At 35.9% G+C, this 19,654-nt stretch overlaps 1 protein-coding gene across 1 annotated transcript in view; it reads right to left on the bottom strand.

Annotated features, from left to right (window-relative positions):
- LOC135226487 (vasoactive intestinal polypeptide receptor-like) overlaps positions 1 to 19,654 on the bottom strand; it is a 309,527-nt gene that overhangs the window by 48,308 nt on the left and 241,565 nt on the right. The window contains exon 4 of the mRNA XM_064266104.1: positions 3,373 to 3,464. Within this exon, the coding sequence (XP_064122174.1) occupies positions 3,373 to 3,464 (92 nt within the window). The remainder of the gene's footprint in view (positions 1 to 3,372; positions 3,465 to 19,654) is intronic.

Raw genomic sequence — 19,654 nt, 5'->3', positions numbered from 1 at the left:
AAAGGCGCCTGGAAAAGCAAATCATGGTGATGAGATCGGACTTGAGTAAACTGAAAGAGATGGCAGAAAAAAGGCTAAGAAGCAAGAAAACAAGGGAGGAACTCAACGAGAAATACAAAGTACAAGAGAGGGGACTAAACAACACAATAGAAGATGTAAAACAGAGGCTTAAGGCCAAAGCACATAAGATCCAACGGTACATGAACAGGAATAAGGGATACCAACAGAACAAACTATTTGGAATCAACCAGAAAAGACTATACAGCCAACTAAGAGGGGAAGACAACCACCCAGAAATTCCTGAAGCCGAACCAAGTAAGAGACTCTGGGAAAACATATGGAGCAATCCGGTATCACACAACAAACATGCAACATGGCTCCAGGAAGTCAAGGAAGAAGAAACAGGGAGAATAAAACAAAGATTCACAGAGATCACGACAGACACAGTCAGACACCAACTAAAGAAAATGCAAAACTGGAAAGCCCCAGGTCCTGATGAAGTCCATGGATACTGGCTCAAAAACGTCAAGGCCCTACACCCAGGAATAGCAGAACAACTCCAGCATTGTATCTCAAATCACCATGCACCCAAATGGATGACCACAGGAAGAACATCCTTAGTACAAAAAGACAAGAGTAAGGGAAATATAGCCAGTAACTACAGGCCTATCACCTGCCTACCAATAATGTGGAAGTTACTAACAGGTATCATCAGTGAAAGGCTATACAACTACCTAGAGGAGACAAACACCATCCCCCACCAACAGAAAGGCTGCAGAAGGAAGTGTAGGGGCACAAAAGACCACCTCCTGATAGACAAAATGGTAATGAAGAACAGTAGGAGAAGGAAAACCAACCTAAGCATGGCATGGATAGACTATAAGAAAGCCTTCGACATGATACCACACACATGGCTAATAGAATGCCTGAAAATATATGGGGCAGAGGAAAACACCATCAGCTTCCTCAAAAATATAATGCGCAACTGGAATACAATACTTATAAGCTCTGGAATAAGACTAGCAGAGGTTAATATCAGGAGAGGGATCTTCCAGAGCGACTCACTGTCCCCACTACTCTTCGTAGTAGCCATGATTCCCATGACAAAAGTACTACAGAAGATGGATGCCGGGTACCAACTCAAGAAAAGAGGCAACAGAATCAACCATCTGATGTTCATGGACGACATCAAGCTGTATGGTAAGAGCATCAAGGAAATAGATACCCTAATCCAGACCGTAAGGGTTGTTATCTGGGGACATCAGGATGGAGTTTGGAATAGAAAAATGCGCCTTAGTCAATATACAAAAGGCAAAGTAACGAGAACCGAAGGGAAAAAGCTACCAGATGGGAGCAACATCAAACACATAGATGAGACTGGATACAAATACCTGGTAATAATGGAAGGAGAGGATATAAAACTCCAAGAGATGAAGGACACGATCAGGAAAGAATACATGCAGAGACTCAAGGCGATACTCAAGTCAAAACTCAACGCCGGAAATATGATAAAAGCCATAAACACATGGGCAGTGCCAGTAATCAGATACAGTGCAGGAATAGTGGAATGGACGAAGGCAGAACTCCACAGCATAGATCAGAAAACCAGGAAACATATGACAATACACAAAGCACTACACCCAAGAGCAAATACGGACAGACTATACATAACACGAAAGGAAGGAGGGAGAGGACTACTAAGTATAGAGGACTGCGTCAACATCGAGAACAGAGCACTGGGGCAATATCTGAAAACCAGTGAAGACGAGTGGCTAAAGAGTACATGGGAAGAAGGACTAATAAAAGTAGACGAAGACCCAGAAATATACAGAGACAGGACAATGACAAACAGAACAGATGACTGGCACAACAAACCAATGCACGGACAATACATGAGACAGACTAAAGAACTAGCCAGCGATGACACATGGCAATGGCTACAGAGGGGAGAGCTAAAGAAGGAAACTGAAGGAATGATAACAGAACCAGATATGTTCAAAGAACGATAGACGGAAATAACATCTCTCCCATATGTAGGAAGTGCAATACGAAAAATGAAACCATAAACCACATACCAAGCGAATGCCCGGCACTTGCACAGAACCAGTACAAAAAGAGGCATGATGCAGTGGCAAAAGCCCTCCACTGGAGCCTGTGCAAGAAGCATCAGCTACCTTGCAGTAATACGTGGTATGAGCACCAACCTGAGGGAGTGATAGAAAACGATCAGGCAAAGATCCTCTGGGACTATGGTATCAGAACAGATAGGGTGATACATGCCAATAGACCAGACGTGACGTTGATTGATAAAGTCAAGAAGAAAGTATCACTCATTGATGTCGCAATACCACGGAACACCAGAGTTGAAGAGAAAGAGAGGGAAAAAATGGATAAGTATCAAGATCTGAAAATAGAAATAAGAAGCATATGGGATATGCCAGTGGAAATTGTACCCATAATCATAGGAGCACTAAGCACGATCCCAAGATCCCTGAAAAGGAATCTAGAAAAACTTGAGGCTGAAGTAGCTCCAGGACTTATGCAAAAGAGTGTGATCCTAGAAACGGCGCACATAGTAAGAAAAGTGATGGACTCCTAAGGAGGCAGGATGCAACCCGGAACCCCACACTATAAATACCACCCAGTCGAATTGGAGGACTGTGATAGAGCCAAAAAAATAAAAAATAAAAAATAAATAAATAAATAAATAAATAATAATTAAGGATTTTGTCAATATTCCTGATTATTCGTTTTTCAGGCTCAGTGAGACTGTTGAGTAATTGACCTATATTCATAGTGCCAAATTGAAAGTTAAATCTGGTATTTTCTTATTCTGGCATTATAGATAATATAAAATATATATAGATATATATATATATGTATATATATATATATATATATATATATATATTTGTGTATATATATATATATATATATATATATATATGATATATATTATATATATATTATATATAGAATATATACTATAGCATTGATAATATAGAATAAAGAATATATAGAATATACTCTATAGTATTCATAATACTAAAATAAAAAAATACCAGATTTAACTCTTAAATTTGACACTATTAAAATAGGTCAGCCACTCAACAGTCTCGCCGAGCCTGCAAAACGAATAATCAGGAATATTGAGAAAATCCTTTCTGAGATACATACGATTTAATTCTGCCGATCTCTTTCATAAGACACGTATCTGAGAAGGTCTACTCCCTACTAATAATCATAATAATAATGTTGATATCGGAACTCCACCAGTATTAATAAAGATAATGTTCTTCTCAACCCTATCATAATAAAAGCAATAATAATTACAGTTGCATAGAACACAAAGGTCATCCTTTTCATAAATACCTTCTGATCTATGACGCTCAGGCACTCAGAATAATTGGTCCATCCATCCCAGAGCCACTGCCCTCTGGCGTCACATTCCCGGAACGCAAATGCTGGAAAATAATAATAATGATAATAATAATAATAAAAAAAAAACAAATAAAGACATTATATAAGAATACTTTCCTTTAAACACTGACATATGTATAGTAAGGGTAGCCACCATTTGTTCTGTGGTATGAGGTAAGAATTGACACTTTCTTGAGGATATCAAAATACATTTCTTTTGATAAAGAGAACAAACGAAACATGCTTCTGTTTTTCACAGGGAGGCTCGACCTGTCATGAATAGACATGTGATTTTTCATGAGAGTTGGGATTAGTTTCAGCGTTCTTTTAACTTCAGGGACGTGAGTTCTTTCACGTCGCACACAGTCTGAGATGCAAAAATGAACCACAATGAGAGAGAGAGAGAGAGAGAGAGAGAGAGAGAGAGAGAGAGAGAGAGAGAGAGAGAGAGAGACGTATAGCCGTATGAGAATGTTTAAGCAAGAGTCAAAACACTGAAACTTTTTTAATCAAATTAAGCCTTCCTTCCAAAGATTGTTATTTTATGAGACTTTAATCAGCAATTTAAGGGACTAAAACAACTTTTGAAATGGAGAGAGAGAGAGAGAGAGAGAGAGAGAGAGAGAGAGAGAGAGAGAGAGAGAGAGAGAGAGAATAATTGATAAAAAATCATCCAAAATTTTTACACATTAGGCCGCCGTGATTTTCAATAACTGCCATATAATCCCTTCCTAGGCAGCAACTAATTAATGGGACAAAGTTTAATTAATGTGGTGAAACAATTCTCTAATAATTTTATTAAAAAAAAATAAACTCCGCGAAAGTTTCCCATAATTAAGCAATTAGTTTTCTACTCTGAATAAGTAAGATTACTTGAACACAGCAAATATGTCCCTTGTTCTTATTAGAAAAAAAATGATTCATTAGCTGTAACTTTTACTTTCTGTGTGTGGGATTTTCATTTTTGCATACTCTGAAACAAAGGAGAAATAAAAGAAATTGCCCTGTTATCACAAGACTGAATATATATATATATATATATATATATATATATATATATATATATATATATATATATATACAGATAAGATAGATAGATAGCGCCTTTGTATATTTATATACACATATATACATAAACATGTGGATATATAATTTTATATCAAATAGCATACATGATTCCTATAATAATATCATATCGTCCAGTTAAGAAATGTCATGGGTCCCTTTAATACTGAACATGCACATAGGCATCTCCACATTTCATGTGCATATACATACATAATCAAATCTCATTACCTAACTTTCGTTCTAGGTTGGCAAATGTTAAAAGAACGAAGATCATTTTTCTTAACTTACGAATGTCAACACAGGTGTCATTTCCCCCACCACAAGAGACAAACAAATAAACAAACAAACGTTTGCAGTCTCCATTCGGGAGAGCTTTTTTTGTTCAGAATAGATGTGATGCGGTAAAATGCTAAGCAATTTCCTGGTTATTTATAAGCCATTCTGTGGTCTAAGGGGGCGAGTCATAGTGGACTAGAACGGAGTTATAATGGAGAGTGGGAGAGACTGAGAACTGTTTGTTCTTAAATATGAAAAGAGAGGAAGGTAACAGCCGAAAATAAAATGAATGGGAGCGGGGCCACTCGTTTTGTGTCATTTGGTTTTGTGCGCCGCTCTTTGCTTTCAGTTGCATGCAGTTCCATTTCATTTAATACCTGCTTTTTCTGTCTGCCGAACGATGAGCTCGCCATATTCTTTCATGGTTTCATTGTGGTTTTCATTTATTCGCACATATCGCCCTTACGCTTGAAAACCTCAAGTTAATGGCCCCTGCAGGATTGTTCTCTGTGAATAGGTTTTCTCTCCTCAGTAATAATAATAATAATAATGGATTTATGAGTTAATTATTGAATCATGTTTCAATATTACTTAACCCCCTCCCTAATCGTATAACTACATCAAATTTATCGATGGGTATACCAAAGTTTTACTATATTTCTCATAAATGTGATTGGCATTCATACCATTAAAGGATTACCAAAGTAAGTATTCGCTCCTTGATCTATCATATTTCAGTGAGTGTGTGGTCTGTGTAACGGCGCTCCATGACGACTCTGTGAACGGGCTCAAGCTTCCATTACCACATGAGTGATTAAAATGATTAAATAAGTGATGACTTTATGCAGGTATGGATCTGGGTGTCAGTTCTAGCAATCCCAACAGATTCCAGGAACTGCGTTTTATGATTCATTATCAATTGAATGTCATTTTTATTGCATCCGCTTCCTGCTAAATTCTCCTCAGGGTCACTTTGTTGATTCTTCCAATTTTTCAAATTAAGATTTTGTCACACATTTAATATAATACTGATGAATTACGCAATGATGTAATAACTTAAACTAAAAAATCCAGCAACGAAAAGTTTAGATTCTTTTGATTAGCGAATTATGATGTTGGTAACCGATTTGACAAATAAATCGAGAAATGAAATCTGAATAAAAAAAAAAACTTATTTCCAAATATAGCTAAAGGATTGCATTTAAAAAAAATCATTAGAAGACCAGTCAGTGATTCACCCCTTTTACATGCTAACTGTTAAAGTTTATCCTAAAATCTATCCATTTTTCAGCGAAAGGGAAAGAACTTTCCATTAAAAAACAAGGTTTTAATAATGTACAAACGATACAAATTACAGAACATACTGACTACAGGTTTTAAGGTTCTTATGAACCATGGGGATTACGGACACCAAGTTACTACGAAAGCTCCCTTTTACACCGTTTTCTTCTCCCATCTTCTGAGGCAAATGTCTGACAAACAAGTCCTGGAAAAGCGTCAGAGTAAAGTCAATGATGGGTCTGTATTTCTACCTGAAATAAGGAGTCCAATTCTTATTTCCATCTCAATCTAGCCGCGACTTCATTCATCAGCAGTTCATGAAACCGAAGAGTTTTAGCTGACAACAGTGCGAGTGATAGGGACAGCCGAATATCTTGTACACGTAGGAACACTATAAAACCAAGGAGAGAGAGAGAGAGAGAGAGAGAGAGAGAGAGAGAGAGAGAGAGAGAGAGAGAGAGAGAGGTTATGTGAGAACAGTTTTCGAAAACAGAACGGGGGACACACGAGCGAATCCATAACTTTCAGGGGCCAGTGTAGTGTGAGACTAGAGGCGATCATTGTTTTTCACTTCTTTTAATATCTCATTCTATTTGGTGTACGGAAAAACATTCTCTCAAAACCTTGTAAAAAGAAAAGAACGCTATTTATTGCTAACAACAAAATGAGAACAGGTGAGAACGTACCGTGTCCAGTCAGCTATGAGACGGCCATTCACAACACAGAAACAAATAACAAGAAGATACGAATATTTGTATTTTTGGGAGTTTGTGTACGGGCACAAAGAACAACAAGGTTTCCGAAACAACATGTTTACTCTGCCAGGTCAAGATTAATGGTGATACTTCTATTGTGCTTCGTGTAATCAAGTTCCCTCCCTTTTAATATGAGATTCTGTTGGGGTCACATAAATCTGGAACTAAAAATGTGTAAGTTTTTTTATTTTTATTATCCAATAGGCCCACTAATTGGTGTCACTACCTTGTGGATAACATTTCCGCTTCCCATATAAGTCCTTCTCTCTCTCTCTCTCTCCTCTCTCTCTCTCTCTCTCTCTCTCTCTCTTCGATCTACATTAAGTGTATATATATATGTATATGAATAATTATCACATCGAACCGTGATCCATTTATATATCAATTCAAGCTACAAATGTCCTTTAATATCTAAATTCACTTTACCTCCCAAATGATATATTTTCATATATGTACCGAAGGGGAATTTTTTAATTGATAATAATTTCGTCCCCCATGGGATCGAACCACCGTCCAAGTGACGGGGACGAAATCAGGACAGTCATTGACGCTATCCAATCAGCCACAGAGACGCTATAAGTTTCATATCGATTCTGACCTTACAAATCACCCTCGATCTGGGTGCTTTCGTAATTAGAATCGATATGGAACCCCGTCTACCATGTTGGCCAATTCGAGCGTTTGACAGCACGTAGCCTTTTGTTATGAATAATTATCACATCGAACCGTGATCCATTTATATATCAATTCAAGCTACAAATGTCCTTTAATATCTAAATTCAGGTCGAGGGTGATTTGTAAGGTCAGAATCGATATGAACTTATAGCGTCTCTGTTGGCTGATTGGATAGCGTCACTGACTGTCCTGATTTCGTCCCCGTCCACTTGGACGGTGGTTCGATCCCATGGGGGGACGAAATTATTATCAATTAAAAAAAAAATTTATTCCCCTTCGGTACATATATGAAAATATATCATTTGGGAGGTAAAGTGAAGTTTAGATAATTAAAGGACATTTGTAGCTTGAATTGATATATATATGGATAGGATATATATATATATATATATATATATATATATATATATACATATATATAGTATGTATGTATGTAGTATGTATGTATGTAGTATGTATGTATGCATAGTATATATACGGATGTATACACACATCTATATAAATCAATATAGTCCACAGGAGAAAAGAGAGAATAAAAGACTCTAGTAGCTAGATAATTTCGCCTTCCACCAGGCCTCTTCAAGAGCTTAATTTGACTAAACAGAATGAGTATATACAAACATTCATAAACACTTTCCCACTGGAAAAATAAAATTAACATAACAATTGTCAAAGTAAAAATTACGTTGTTTAGATCATAAACAAATGGTCAAATCAGCAATTCATACAAGTTAAAAAAGAAAACTATTCAACGATTTGGTGATTGGTCATTTAAACCTTTCTCTGAATTTGTACTGTTGGGAAACAATATGAAGGAATAAAGGGTCCAATTTATATATGCCCTGACTGATAGTGAAGTTCTTTTGTTTGCTAAAACATATGCAAGCTGCTACTAACAAATTTCTTGCAATTATATCTTTTTCTTTGAATAATGTCTCTGTTTTGTTCCAAAGGGTAGGACAGCCACAATTTTGTACATGTAAATTATCAGCACTGTTTGGAGAACTGAAAACAGTTTATTAAAGGAATGACATTATTTTCCGTTACCGAGGTTGGTCTAGACTCTAGACTTCACGTAAATCTATGCATAAACAAATTCCGGGATGTAATCGTGTGCCTCATAAGGAAATTACGCCTGTGTAATATGCAAATACCTGAGAAAACTCCGTCATTGATTTAACCCTTAACCATCTCCGGGATGTAATCATGTGCCTCATAAGGAAATTACGCCTGTGTAATATGCACAATACCTGAGAAAACTGCGTCATTGATTTAACCCTTAACCATCTCCGAATGTTTAAAGATGTATTTAAGACACTTTCGGATGGACCTTAGGCCACGATGGTGATATTTTCCACTATTCCAACTGGTCACCTAGTAGCCAATATTCTCCGTATAACAACATTAGCTCGTGGTAAATTACAGTTTCATTAACTCTTTATTGAGGCTTTGTGGTATGAATACTTTTATAAGATGATTTTGTGTTATTCACCTAGGTAACCCTTTTATAGTGCGTCTAATTCTTTCTCAATAGAAATTGAGTGGTCGCTGTGCCAATGCCATTTTAAAGAAGTGACCTTAGTTCAACCTAAAAATGGGGGATATAGCACTATTTGGAAGCGAGAATTCCATAAATCAACAACAGGGAACATAGAGGTAGAAAGTGTCTCCTACAGCCTTGGACTCAGTAGACGGTAAATACACCTACAGAGTCGATCAGTCCTGTGAGAGCAAATTATGAATTGTATCTTGAAAAAATAAAAGGCCACATCTTCTCTTCTAAATTGGAGGAATAATCTGTTTTTTTTATATATAAAACTGACCTAGTACAAGCAAGGTCTAAAATAGTATTGGTATAAACAATAGTGTAGGTCGTAAGCAACGAAACTGGAAATCAAAAAGTTATTCATTGTATATTGATCGACGTTCCTTTCATCGTAGTAACTAAGAGTGACTCTTGCTCCAAGTCCGATCTATTTATTTGTCCCTATTAGTTTTCTCTATTTATTCCTCTTCGCCTTTACACCATTTTCCCTTTCTTCTTATTTTCTTTTCTAGTTCAGTGTGCAGAGGATTTTCAGGATCTAACGACAATTTCGGGCGCTAAACTTTTGGGATCTTTGCAAAGGAAAAATTAAAACCAACAAGAAGTGTTTTCTTGTTATTCTGGCCACGTAGCAACTACTCACTCTTCATTATCTGAGTCAGAGTACCGATACTACAACAAACTGTTGAAATGTATCGTCATAAAAACTTGGAAAGTTTCATGACGTCCTGTTGCGGTAAAGTTTATCCTCAGACGCTCATAATTTAATTAAGTTCCTAGTTTGTAGCTGAATAGTTTTGCTGCTCATAAACAAAGTTTATCCAGAGCAAAGAGCCTAAGAGGTTGAAAACTGAACAAGTCATTTAGACTTTGTCAAAGGGCAAAGTTATAACTTTCGTCACCTAAAAGGTAAGTTAATTATTCATTTCATCAAAGTCCAGGATGGTTTACCTCGTCGTCTCTCTGAAGACCTTTGAGAAACTGGCTCTCGAAACTGTCTTTGAAGAGACTAGCAGAAGAACCGTAAGTGCCAGTTTTTTTTTTTTTTTTTTCAAATTTATTGGAAGAGAAACTGGAACCAAACTGTAGTAAAGGTAAACTTGCAACTTTACTTTTCTACGTGGTATATATTCACTGGAGTCTGACATCTTAACTTTCTAAGATTCTGTCAGGTCTACAGATGATTTTCGCACATGGAGTTTTATAGCGGCCCGATCAAGAAATTCGGGTATTGCGCTGCAATATCATGTTATATGCTACAGTCTTACCCTACTGATAAAATCAGAATGAGATAACAGTTTAAACAGTCACTTGAGGACACAATATCACACCGCCCTTGTAGTTTGAGTATGTTTCCGCGAATGAGTAAATTTATGTAAAGAATATGAAAAGTCATTTTTGTCCTTTGGTATGTGAGGCAGAACTCGAACAAGAATCCCGCTTACGGATAAATTATGTAAATTAACTAATATTTATCTTTTTTATGATATGTTATATGATAACGATGAAACACTTTCTGGATAGTCAAGAATATTTTTCGCTATTTACAACGAGCAACACTATATACAACGCGTTTGATCTCTGTATCATTTCTCTCCGAGACCGAAAACATTTAAGGGAAGGTGAGTAGTACGATTTGCTAAACAGTATCCTTGATTAAATGTTTTCTTAATATCATGGATAAGGATGACACTGATCGAGTAAGTTATGCTTGCGCCCAATCTGGCACCTGTCTCATTTTCTCATTTTTAAAAATTATTTACATCAAGCGGATTCTCTGCAAGCAGTCCAACTGTCTAAACTCTAAACTTACAAGGAAGACGCCTCGTATTGAGAAAAATAAATTAGCTTTTTGTATGACAGATTTCTACCAGAGGTACAGCTGATTTTATTCAACAATTCCAAAGGATTCCCCCGATGACTTTCTGGAACGAGTTCCTAACTTTTTCTAGTTGCCTCTTTCTTTGCATTTTCGAGATTGCTCGTAAATCGAAGCAATTCCGGTGATTTTCTATTGACTTTTCGTTTTATTCGTTATTTTGATAATAAAATGTTCATAAAATTTTTTTATGCTATTGCCTCACCCCTCCAAAAAAAAAAAATTGCATTCACCAAGGTCCATTTAAATCTCTTAACTTCGCTCAGTGTGTCTGACGATGAGATTGTCACGCTTTTAAGACATTAGCCTTGTTCAAGGTTTTGTTGCAATTTTTCTTCCTACATATTTCTTTATTTTTTACAGCAGTTTCTTTAACTTCTTTGCTATTGCCTATTGTTACTGTATTACTGACAAACATAAACTATTTGGCATTTCAGTCATTTTTTTACCTTCATACAGAATACTTACACAACTACTCCTAACAAATTCCTGTCCTTATAATGCATCAATACTATAACTTCAAATATTCCGCTTGAGGACTTTAAACATTACCTTCTAAATAGTAATTACTGTTTTTTCTTGATAGGCAATTATTCATCCACTGCTCTTACTGGTCTAGCCTTCTGATTTCCATCTCACGTTCTTTAACTTTCTTGAAATAAACTTGTACTTTTGAAATTTTTTTTTTCATCTCTCACATAAAGCAGATTCCCGTACGTCAGAGGGAAACGCTCTGATTTACTTGTGTATCATTTTACCCGTAACCTACAACCCTCTTCTTCATTCTTGTCAGTGAAAGATTGCTTAGCAGTACACTGAACTCATTAGTTTCTCCGACAATTACGGCCTGCCTTTGGGCAAGGGCTCGTGCGGGCATAAGACCAGCCTAATATAAAACAATTATGAATGTATGTAAATTTAAATAATAATAATAATAATAATAATAATAATAATAATAATAATAATAATAATAATAATAATAATAATAATAATAATAATAATAATAATAATAACCTCAAAGCACGTTTGTCCTTCTGTGCCAAGTAAAGATTAGTCTCAGGCAAGTGAATTATTTTTGAATAGAAGAAAAAAAAGCAGTTTAAAATTTACGAAAGTTAATATCAATTATTATCCATTGATCGTTAAACATTGTAAAGTCATTATTTCATCAGCTTTTGCTCACCAATAAAAGCCAAATATAAGGGCCGCTGGCGTGACAAGTTATTCCTTCAGGTGAAAAATATTCACATGAATATTCTTTACGTTTCCAATGACCAAGCTGCTCACATTTCCATCCCGATTCCCTCTGACCGAAAAACCGAAAATGTTGCTGATGCCACAAAAGTTCTCTCAATCAGTCATTTTCCATTGTTCATAAAAAAGAACAAACCTATCGAATGTTGTGACCTCTTTATCTGAATTTCTGATGACTGACAGAAATTATCATCAATGTTTGACGTTGCTTGAATATTCCAGTAATATGGGATATGAAGCATTTTTATGATTTATGTTTTCTATTACTGTTTTTTTTTTCATTTAAAAACTGTTTGAAGAATTCAACCACTGAAAACCCTTCAATTTGCTAAAATACTCCAGTTACAAAACAAAAAGGAAAATGATCAAACGAATGGCTGGCTGTGCATGAGGTTTGCATGAAATTGGAAATATTTTTTGAATTTGTCACTTTGAAACTCGCGTTTCACTGACGAAGCTTTCTATGAGCACAAACAAATCGTTGCTGTTTTGCAGAAGCCTCTTGATTGTAAATTTTCTGTTTAAGGCTGCAAATGTTTCACAACAACAAAGGCAAATAACATATGATCAAGAATGATGGCCATATTTACCTCCTGTTTTCATGTTTTACAGCAAAGTAAACACTTTAAGACGAGTGAGAAAAGCAAGTAGTACGTTTACAGTGAGGGCAACTAAGGTCTGATGCTATAAATATCCTAACTTCACCTTCTCTAACCTAAGCCAACCTATTCTAAGCAGCCTTACCTGGCAGAGTTAGACCTTTTACCACTGAACCCGGTCGGAGTGCCGCCACTAGCAAACGAAATTTATTCTAAACCTGACATTCTTCAAAACCACTAAAGGCTCTGTCTTTGACCTTTCAATGAAGTTTCATCCGCTATTTAAACGGCTCGTTTTTTTCTCAAGTGGATACATTAGCGCACAGTAGAACTGATCTCTTTCTTGGGCAGGAAATTTTTTCCTTCATTATTTTCATACACAAACCATCGTCACTGAATCAGCTCTTGAAAGGAGAATGTGGCAGTTACTGCTGTCTTATTTTCCTCAGATGCTTCACACTGTTGATGGAAAACAGCTTAATGACGTAAATAAGAGACAAAAAGAGCGGTAACAACTGAAATCAACTCTATGAAAAATAAATCACACCGAGATTTTCATGATCCTGCTCAAACATGATCATATGTTTTCCTGCATTGTAATACCGAAAATGCGATAATAATAATAATAATAATAATAATAATAATAATAATAATAATAAAAATAATAATAATAATAATGTGACATTTTGTACATAAATACCTATAGAATACTGTCAACGCCATCTCTCGGCAACAGACCCTTCCTGACCGTTTAATAACTCCTCGCACGAGAGGCTAACGGAAAATGTAATAAAGTGAAGCTTCATTGCACTCGGGAGTTAGATGTAATCGTGATATTGCAAATTCCGCAGCGAGAATTTGAACAAATTCATTTTCGAATGGCTGTCGCTGTCGCAAATCGGTCCTGTCGCGATCTCCCGCTGTCATGTGCAAATGTCTGCTTGAATAGGTTTAGACCCAAGGTGTTACGCTGCTTCGAATGTACTGTCATATGTGATGCGAAATTAATATAAGGGATAATCATACTGTATTCATCGTCATTCCATTGTTTTAGTGCATCAATAGGGAACATCGCGTCTTTTGTACGTTTATCCAGATATATAATTCCGTATGTACCTACCACTACCATATAATAGTCTCCGTTTTTCAATGTTCATTGGTGTGTGACACATGGAGCTATAATAAGGACATATTAAGCCGCTCTCAAATATGTACTGTCTGTTCATTTCATTTCGTCCGTGAAGCAACTGAGACCCGATAGTTACAGTCATACACGTGCACACAATAAACACAATATGAATGCATATATATGTATATATATGCATATATACGTATATAGATATAACATGAATTCTTATCACATCACCGTGATTCACATATATGCATTAAATTACAAATGTCCTTTAACATCCAATTCGCCCTACCTCGAAATTAATATATTTTCATGTATGTTAACAGAGGAGGAATATTTTAGTTGGATGAAATATTCCCCTTCGGTTAAAATACATGAAAATATATTAATTCCGAGGTAGAGCAAATGGGATATTAAAGGACATTTGTAGCTTAATGCATACACACACACACACTCACAAACGCACACTATATATATATATATATATTATATATATATATATATATATATATATATATATATATCATCATCATCCAGGTGCCATATCCCCAAGGACGTCGGCAATCATGGCTCTCCATTCCTTTCTATTTCCGGCTCTCTGCAGCAGCTCAGCTGCAGACATTCTTCCCCCAAGTCATATATATATATATATATATATATATATATATATATATATATATATATATATATATTAATTTGTTAAATATTTTTAATATCTCAGAGTTATATAATTTTCTGAAATCATCTTTTCTGAACTTTTTTTTTTCTTTTTTTTAAACTTCTAGACATTACGTTCTGTGGCGTCTCAGCTGGTTGATTAGTCCAGAGACCAGACGACCACAGCAGACCTGTGATTCCCTTACCATGCATGCAGTTGTGGCAAGGACCAGTGCTGCCATAAGACTGGCCAAATCTAAACCATCTAACGACCTGTTGGTCTCTTGTCGTGTTCTATATCAGTACATCCCAATAAGTGGTACGAACACCAACCCAAGGAGTGATAGAAAACGATCAGGCAAAGATCCTCTGGGACTACGGTATCAGAACAGATGATGATACGTGCAAATAGAGCAGACGTGACGCTAATTGACAAAATCAGGAAAGTATCACTCATTGATGTCGCAATACCATGGGGCACCGGAGTAGATGAGAAAGAAAGAGAACAAACTGATGAATACCAAGATCTGATAATAGAAATAAGAAGGATATGGGATACGCCAGTGGAAATTGAACCCATAATCATAGAAAAACTAGGATCGATCCGAAGATCCTTAAAAAAAAGCACATTGGAGAAAATAGGTGCTCAGTAGCTCCGGGACTCATGCAGAAGTGTGCTGATAGGAATAGTGCACAAAGTGAGGGAATTGATGGACTTCTAAGGTGGCAGGATGCAACCCGGAACCCCACACTATAAAAACCACTTCGTCGAATAGGATGACTGTGATAGACCAAACTGATAAAAAATAATAATAATGAGAGAGAGAGAGAGAGAGAGAGAGAGATGAATTAACTCACCCGAAACCGCTCCCAGCTCTGCTTCTCAAGTCTGATTTCCTGCGCGTAGGCATAATAATGATGTCGTGGAATCCTCGTGGAATCCTCAAGGCGAGGTTGAGATGTGCGATATATCATCAAAGGCTGTGTTCCCCCGAGATAACATAACTCCGGCCAAGGCATTTTTGCGACGAGCAGAAGAGCTGCAGCTCTGGCGTCCAGGGAAATTGTTTGACTCCGAATGACTTACGTAGATTGGTAAGGACGATTGTGGTACCATTAACTGTATCAGTCATAAAAGTATCGTAATATAGCCTTTTGAATGTATGCGTGTATATGTGCGAGAGAGAGAGAGAGAGAGAGCAAGGGTGAGAGAGAGAGAAGATAGAGGAGAGAGCGAGAGAAGACGAGATGAGAAAAGAGAGAGAGAGAGATATTAGCCTGATTATGTGTGTAATGGTGGTTAAAGGAAGATTATTTCTTTTTTTTACATCATTCATAAAAAAGTATTACTTAATTAAGTACCGATATGATCGTGAGAGAGAGAGAGAGAGAGAGAGAGAGAGAGAGAGAGAGATCTAATTAATGGGTCAATAATGAAGCCAATGGGTCTGCCCCATTATTCTCCATCCTCGTGCAACAGTTCATTTCCCATTCCTTTTCACTCAGCCTAAATATCAAGCACTCTCTGTCCTCATTCAGCTAAGCAAAAAATTCTCTTTATAATTCACATATAACATTATATTTATTCACAATGTCTCGAAACGTCTATGAAATCAAGAAACACTCTTTAATTGGTTATAAAAACAGCAGAAGAAAAACGTTATATCTGGTTTTGACAACACATTTTCCATTTGTCCCTGACTTTCACCACCTTAAGGTAATATACTAATCTGTTCCCAAGAAACGTAACACGAACTCTGTTCTTTATTGACAGACACTGACACTAAAGGACAACTTTTCCAAGAGATTTCGTTACTTGATATGTTAAAGAGTAAAAAGTGGTAATCACCTTAAAACTTGTAGCTGTGAATTTTGCCAAATATGATAAACGAGTAAAATATGCGCCGAAGTTTCTTCGGCGTAATCGAGTTTCCTGTACAGCCGGTACAACTTATAATCAAGGCCACCGAAAATAGATCTATCTTTTGGTGGTCTCCGTATAGTGCTGGTTGAGCCGCGGCCCATGAAACTTTAATCACCGCGCCGTGGTGGCCTGTCGTATATCTTTGCCTATTATGGCTAACTATTACGGCTAACTTTAACCTTTAATAAAATAAAAGCTACTACGGCTAGAGGGCTGCAATTTGGTATGTTTGGTGAGTTTTTAAGATCTGAGGGCGGACAGAAAAAATTGCGGACGGACAGACAAAACCGGCACAATAGTTTTTAAAGAAAAATAACAAAATAGAGGAAATTATAAAAAGCACTCCTTCATAATAAACATAAAAAACAAAAAAGTTTCGCAGCACCGAGACATCTAGAAATGACATTTTAGATATAAAGCTTAAAATCCTCAGGTATAAAATATAAAGGTTGCCCAAGTGATATACATATATTAGTCGATATACATATGACGTAGTTTGTACGAATAACCACTTTTTTCGTGCAATATTTTTTTTTATGATGAATTCATGGATAATCATGTTAATATTCAAATTCCTTGTTAGCATTTTGTATTTAGGCTTTTGAAGCTGTCACATGGAATATTTTGTTCAGATAAAAAAAATTAACACATTACTCCTAAATCTTATCTCTCTCTCTCTCTCTCTCTCTCTCTCTCTCTCTCTCTCTCTCTCTCTCATCTATCTTACCGTCTCTTTCTCTTTTAACCCCTCTCTTTCCGGAGTTCCTTCTGTTAAAAATAAGATAACATGTAATAAGCACGTGCATGAGACAACAAAAGGATAGAAAATGCAAGCAATATTACGCGGAAGTCGAAGCAGTTTAATACGAAAGTCTGCAAGATTGGATGGGGTGTTGCATATTTCTGTGGACCCTTCCTTCATTTTGTTCTCCAATTATTAAATGTACAGCTTGAACACGGAGTAAATACCTGACGAATGTTTCAAGAGAGAAATTAATGTTACAGCTACTACAAAATGTAAATTGTTGACATATCATTAAAATCTTAATAAACGATAACATAACCGGTGTTAAATTTCCTGTTCTCATTGCTATGGATTATAATGATTTGGATTGAAAATAATAATATACAAGAATTGTTTTCAAGTGTCACGACGGATTTATCGTTACCTATGAGAACAATATCATAGGAATTGAATGAAAGAAATCGAGAAAATTGAGGTTTTGCTTCCTGCTTTTTGCACGTGAGAAATGTCCTGCCCAAGATAAAACGCGTATAATACGAATGTTTTAATGCTTTTAAATGAGACAATGCAAACCATTTTTGAAGAATCTCTTTTGAATATAAACCAAATCCCCATCAGACATTCTTCATAAAATAAGGTTCACTGAAGCGTCCAGCCAAGACTTGGCGGTTTAACTTGGAGCGATTTATCACCATGTCCTGCTGAGCTTGGTCAAATCAAATAAATTGCTAAACCACAGGTAATCGTTTTATTCCGAATTTAGATAGCTCTTGGGTTGGAATGAAATCAAGTTTATAACAGTCCCGCATCCAATTTCTTGGTGGAAAGAGAGTTAGCTTTAATGTTAGACGTTGAATGCTTAACTATCCGCAGCCTTTAGTTGCTGAAAGGGAACGGCTTTCATTTGGTGGACTTCAGTACTGATGGAATTTTTGAAAATTAATTCCTGCATCAACTATGAATCAGATTTATCTTTAGTGCCTCAGAATTTCAAGTTTAGAAAGTGAACTTACTGCCTGAAGATCCACTACAATTTTATATTTTCATGTGCTGAAAATAAGTTACCCTTAATTGTAACGGCAGTAATAGTTTAATAAGGATTTAAAAGATTAACTGTAGCCAATTAAGTAATAATGAAAGCATGTATATACATGCATATGCTATATACACACATTTCTACATACATATGTACATACACATATACATATGTGTGTATATATATATATATATATATATATATATATATATATATAGATATATATGTCAACATCGTCCACAGGAGAAAAGAGAATAAAAGACTCTAGTAGCTCGATAATTTCGCCTTCCACCAGGCCTCTTCAAGAGCTTTATTTGAAGAGGCCTGGTGGAAGGCTAAATTATCGAGCTACTAGAGTCTTTTATTCTCTTTTCTCCTGTGGACGATATTGACATATCTCATCTTCGTGTTAAGAAGATTATATCTATATATATATATATATATATATATATATATATATATATATATATATATATATTCATATTCATATCTCCCTGAAATAAGACGGAAAAAGTTAACCGATATAAAGAACCTAATTAGCAAAGTTGTCGTATTAGAGAAGAATTAAAGCTGCCTGGTTGCTTCTAATCAGTGGACCTCTAAACACCTGTAAGGGGAGTCCGGTGTCACATTTCTATTTCCACTCACTCCCTTCGCAATCTTCTGACCTACCCAGGCTCCACGAATATTTAGTTGAATGTGCTAACCCTAGATGGCTCTCCCCTTCTCTCTTTAGTTTACGGAGACGGCTTCATTTTCTCACCCTTTTCTTCAGAAGGAGGTTTTCCGCGAGATGAATATATTTGTAATTTGGGTCCCGTCTGAACGATTCTGATCAACTCAAAACCAGAGCTTCTCCATTCCCTCTCTTCTTTCTTTCTGTCTTTTAATTATCATCAAAGGCTTTCATTTGCATCCGCTGGGTGGGAAAATATTAGAAGGGACAAATCCGATCGTCTTTTCACTTGGTTCCAATTGCTCCGAGGATTTCTCGACGGGTTCTAAGAAAACAGTCCTCAGCTCGATTACACATTTTCTCTTTCTAATCAGAGAGTTCGATGACTTGATTGATTGACTGATTGTGTCTATCAAAACTGGCGTCACAGTCGATGACTTCATAATCTTATATTTCTGATAGTCCCATTTCTTCTTCGCTTTCATTTAATCTCAGCGCATTCGTCACGTTTCTTCAATGTATTATTTAGTTGGTCAGAAAAAAAAGATAATTTTAAAGGGTTCTTTGTTAGAAGTGTTTTCATATATATATATATATATATATATATATATATATATATATATATATATATATATATACATATATATATATATATATATATATACTTATATATATAAATGTATATATATATACATATATATATATATATATATATACACATATATACATAC

Source organism: Macrobrachium nipponense, chromosome 20 (genome assembly GCF_015104395.2).
Source record: "Macrobrachium nipponense isolate FS-2020 chromosome 20, ASM1510439v2, whole genome shotgun sequence".
In the NCBI taxonomy this organism is placed as follows: domain Eukaryota; kingdom Metazoa; phylum Arthropoda; class Malacostraca; order Decapoda; family Palaemonidae; genus Macrobrachium; species Macrobrachium nipponense.
The sequence above is the reverse complement of the archived record's forward strand: the minus strand, read 5'-3'. Positions and strand labels throughout refer to the sequence as shown.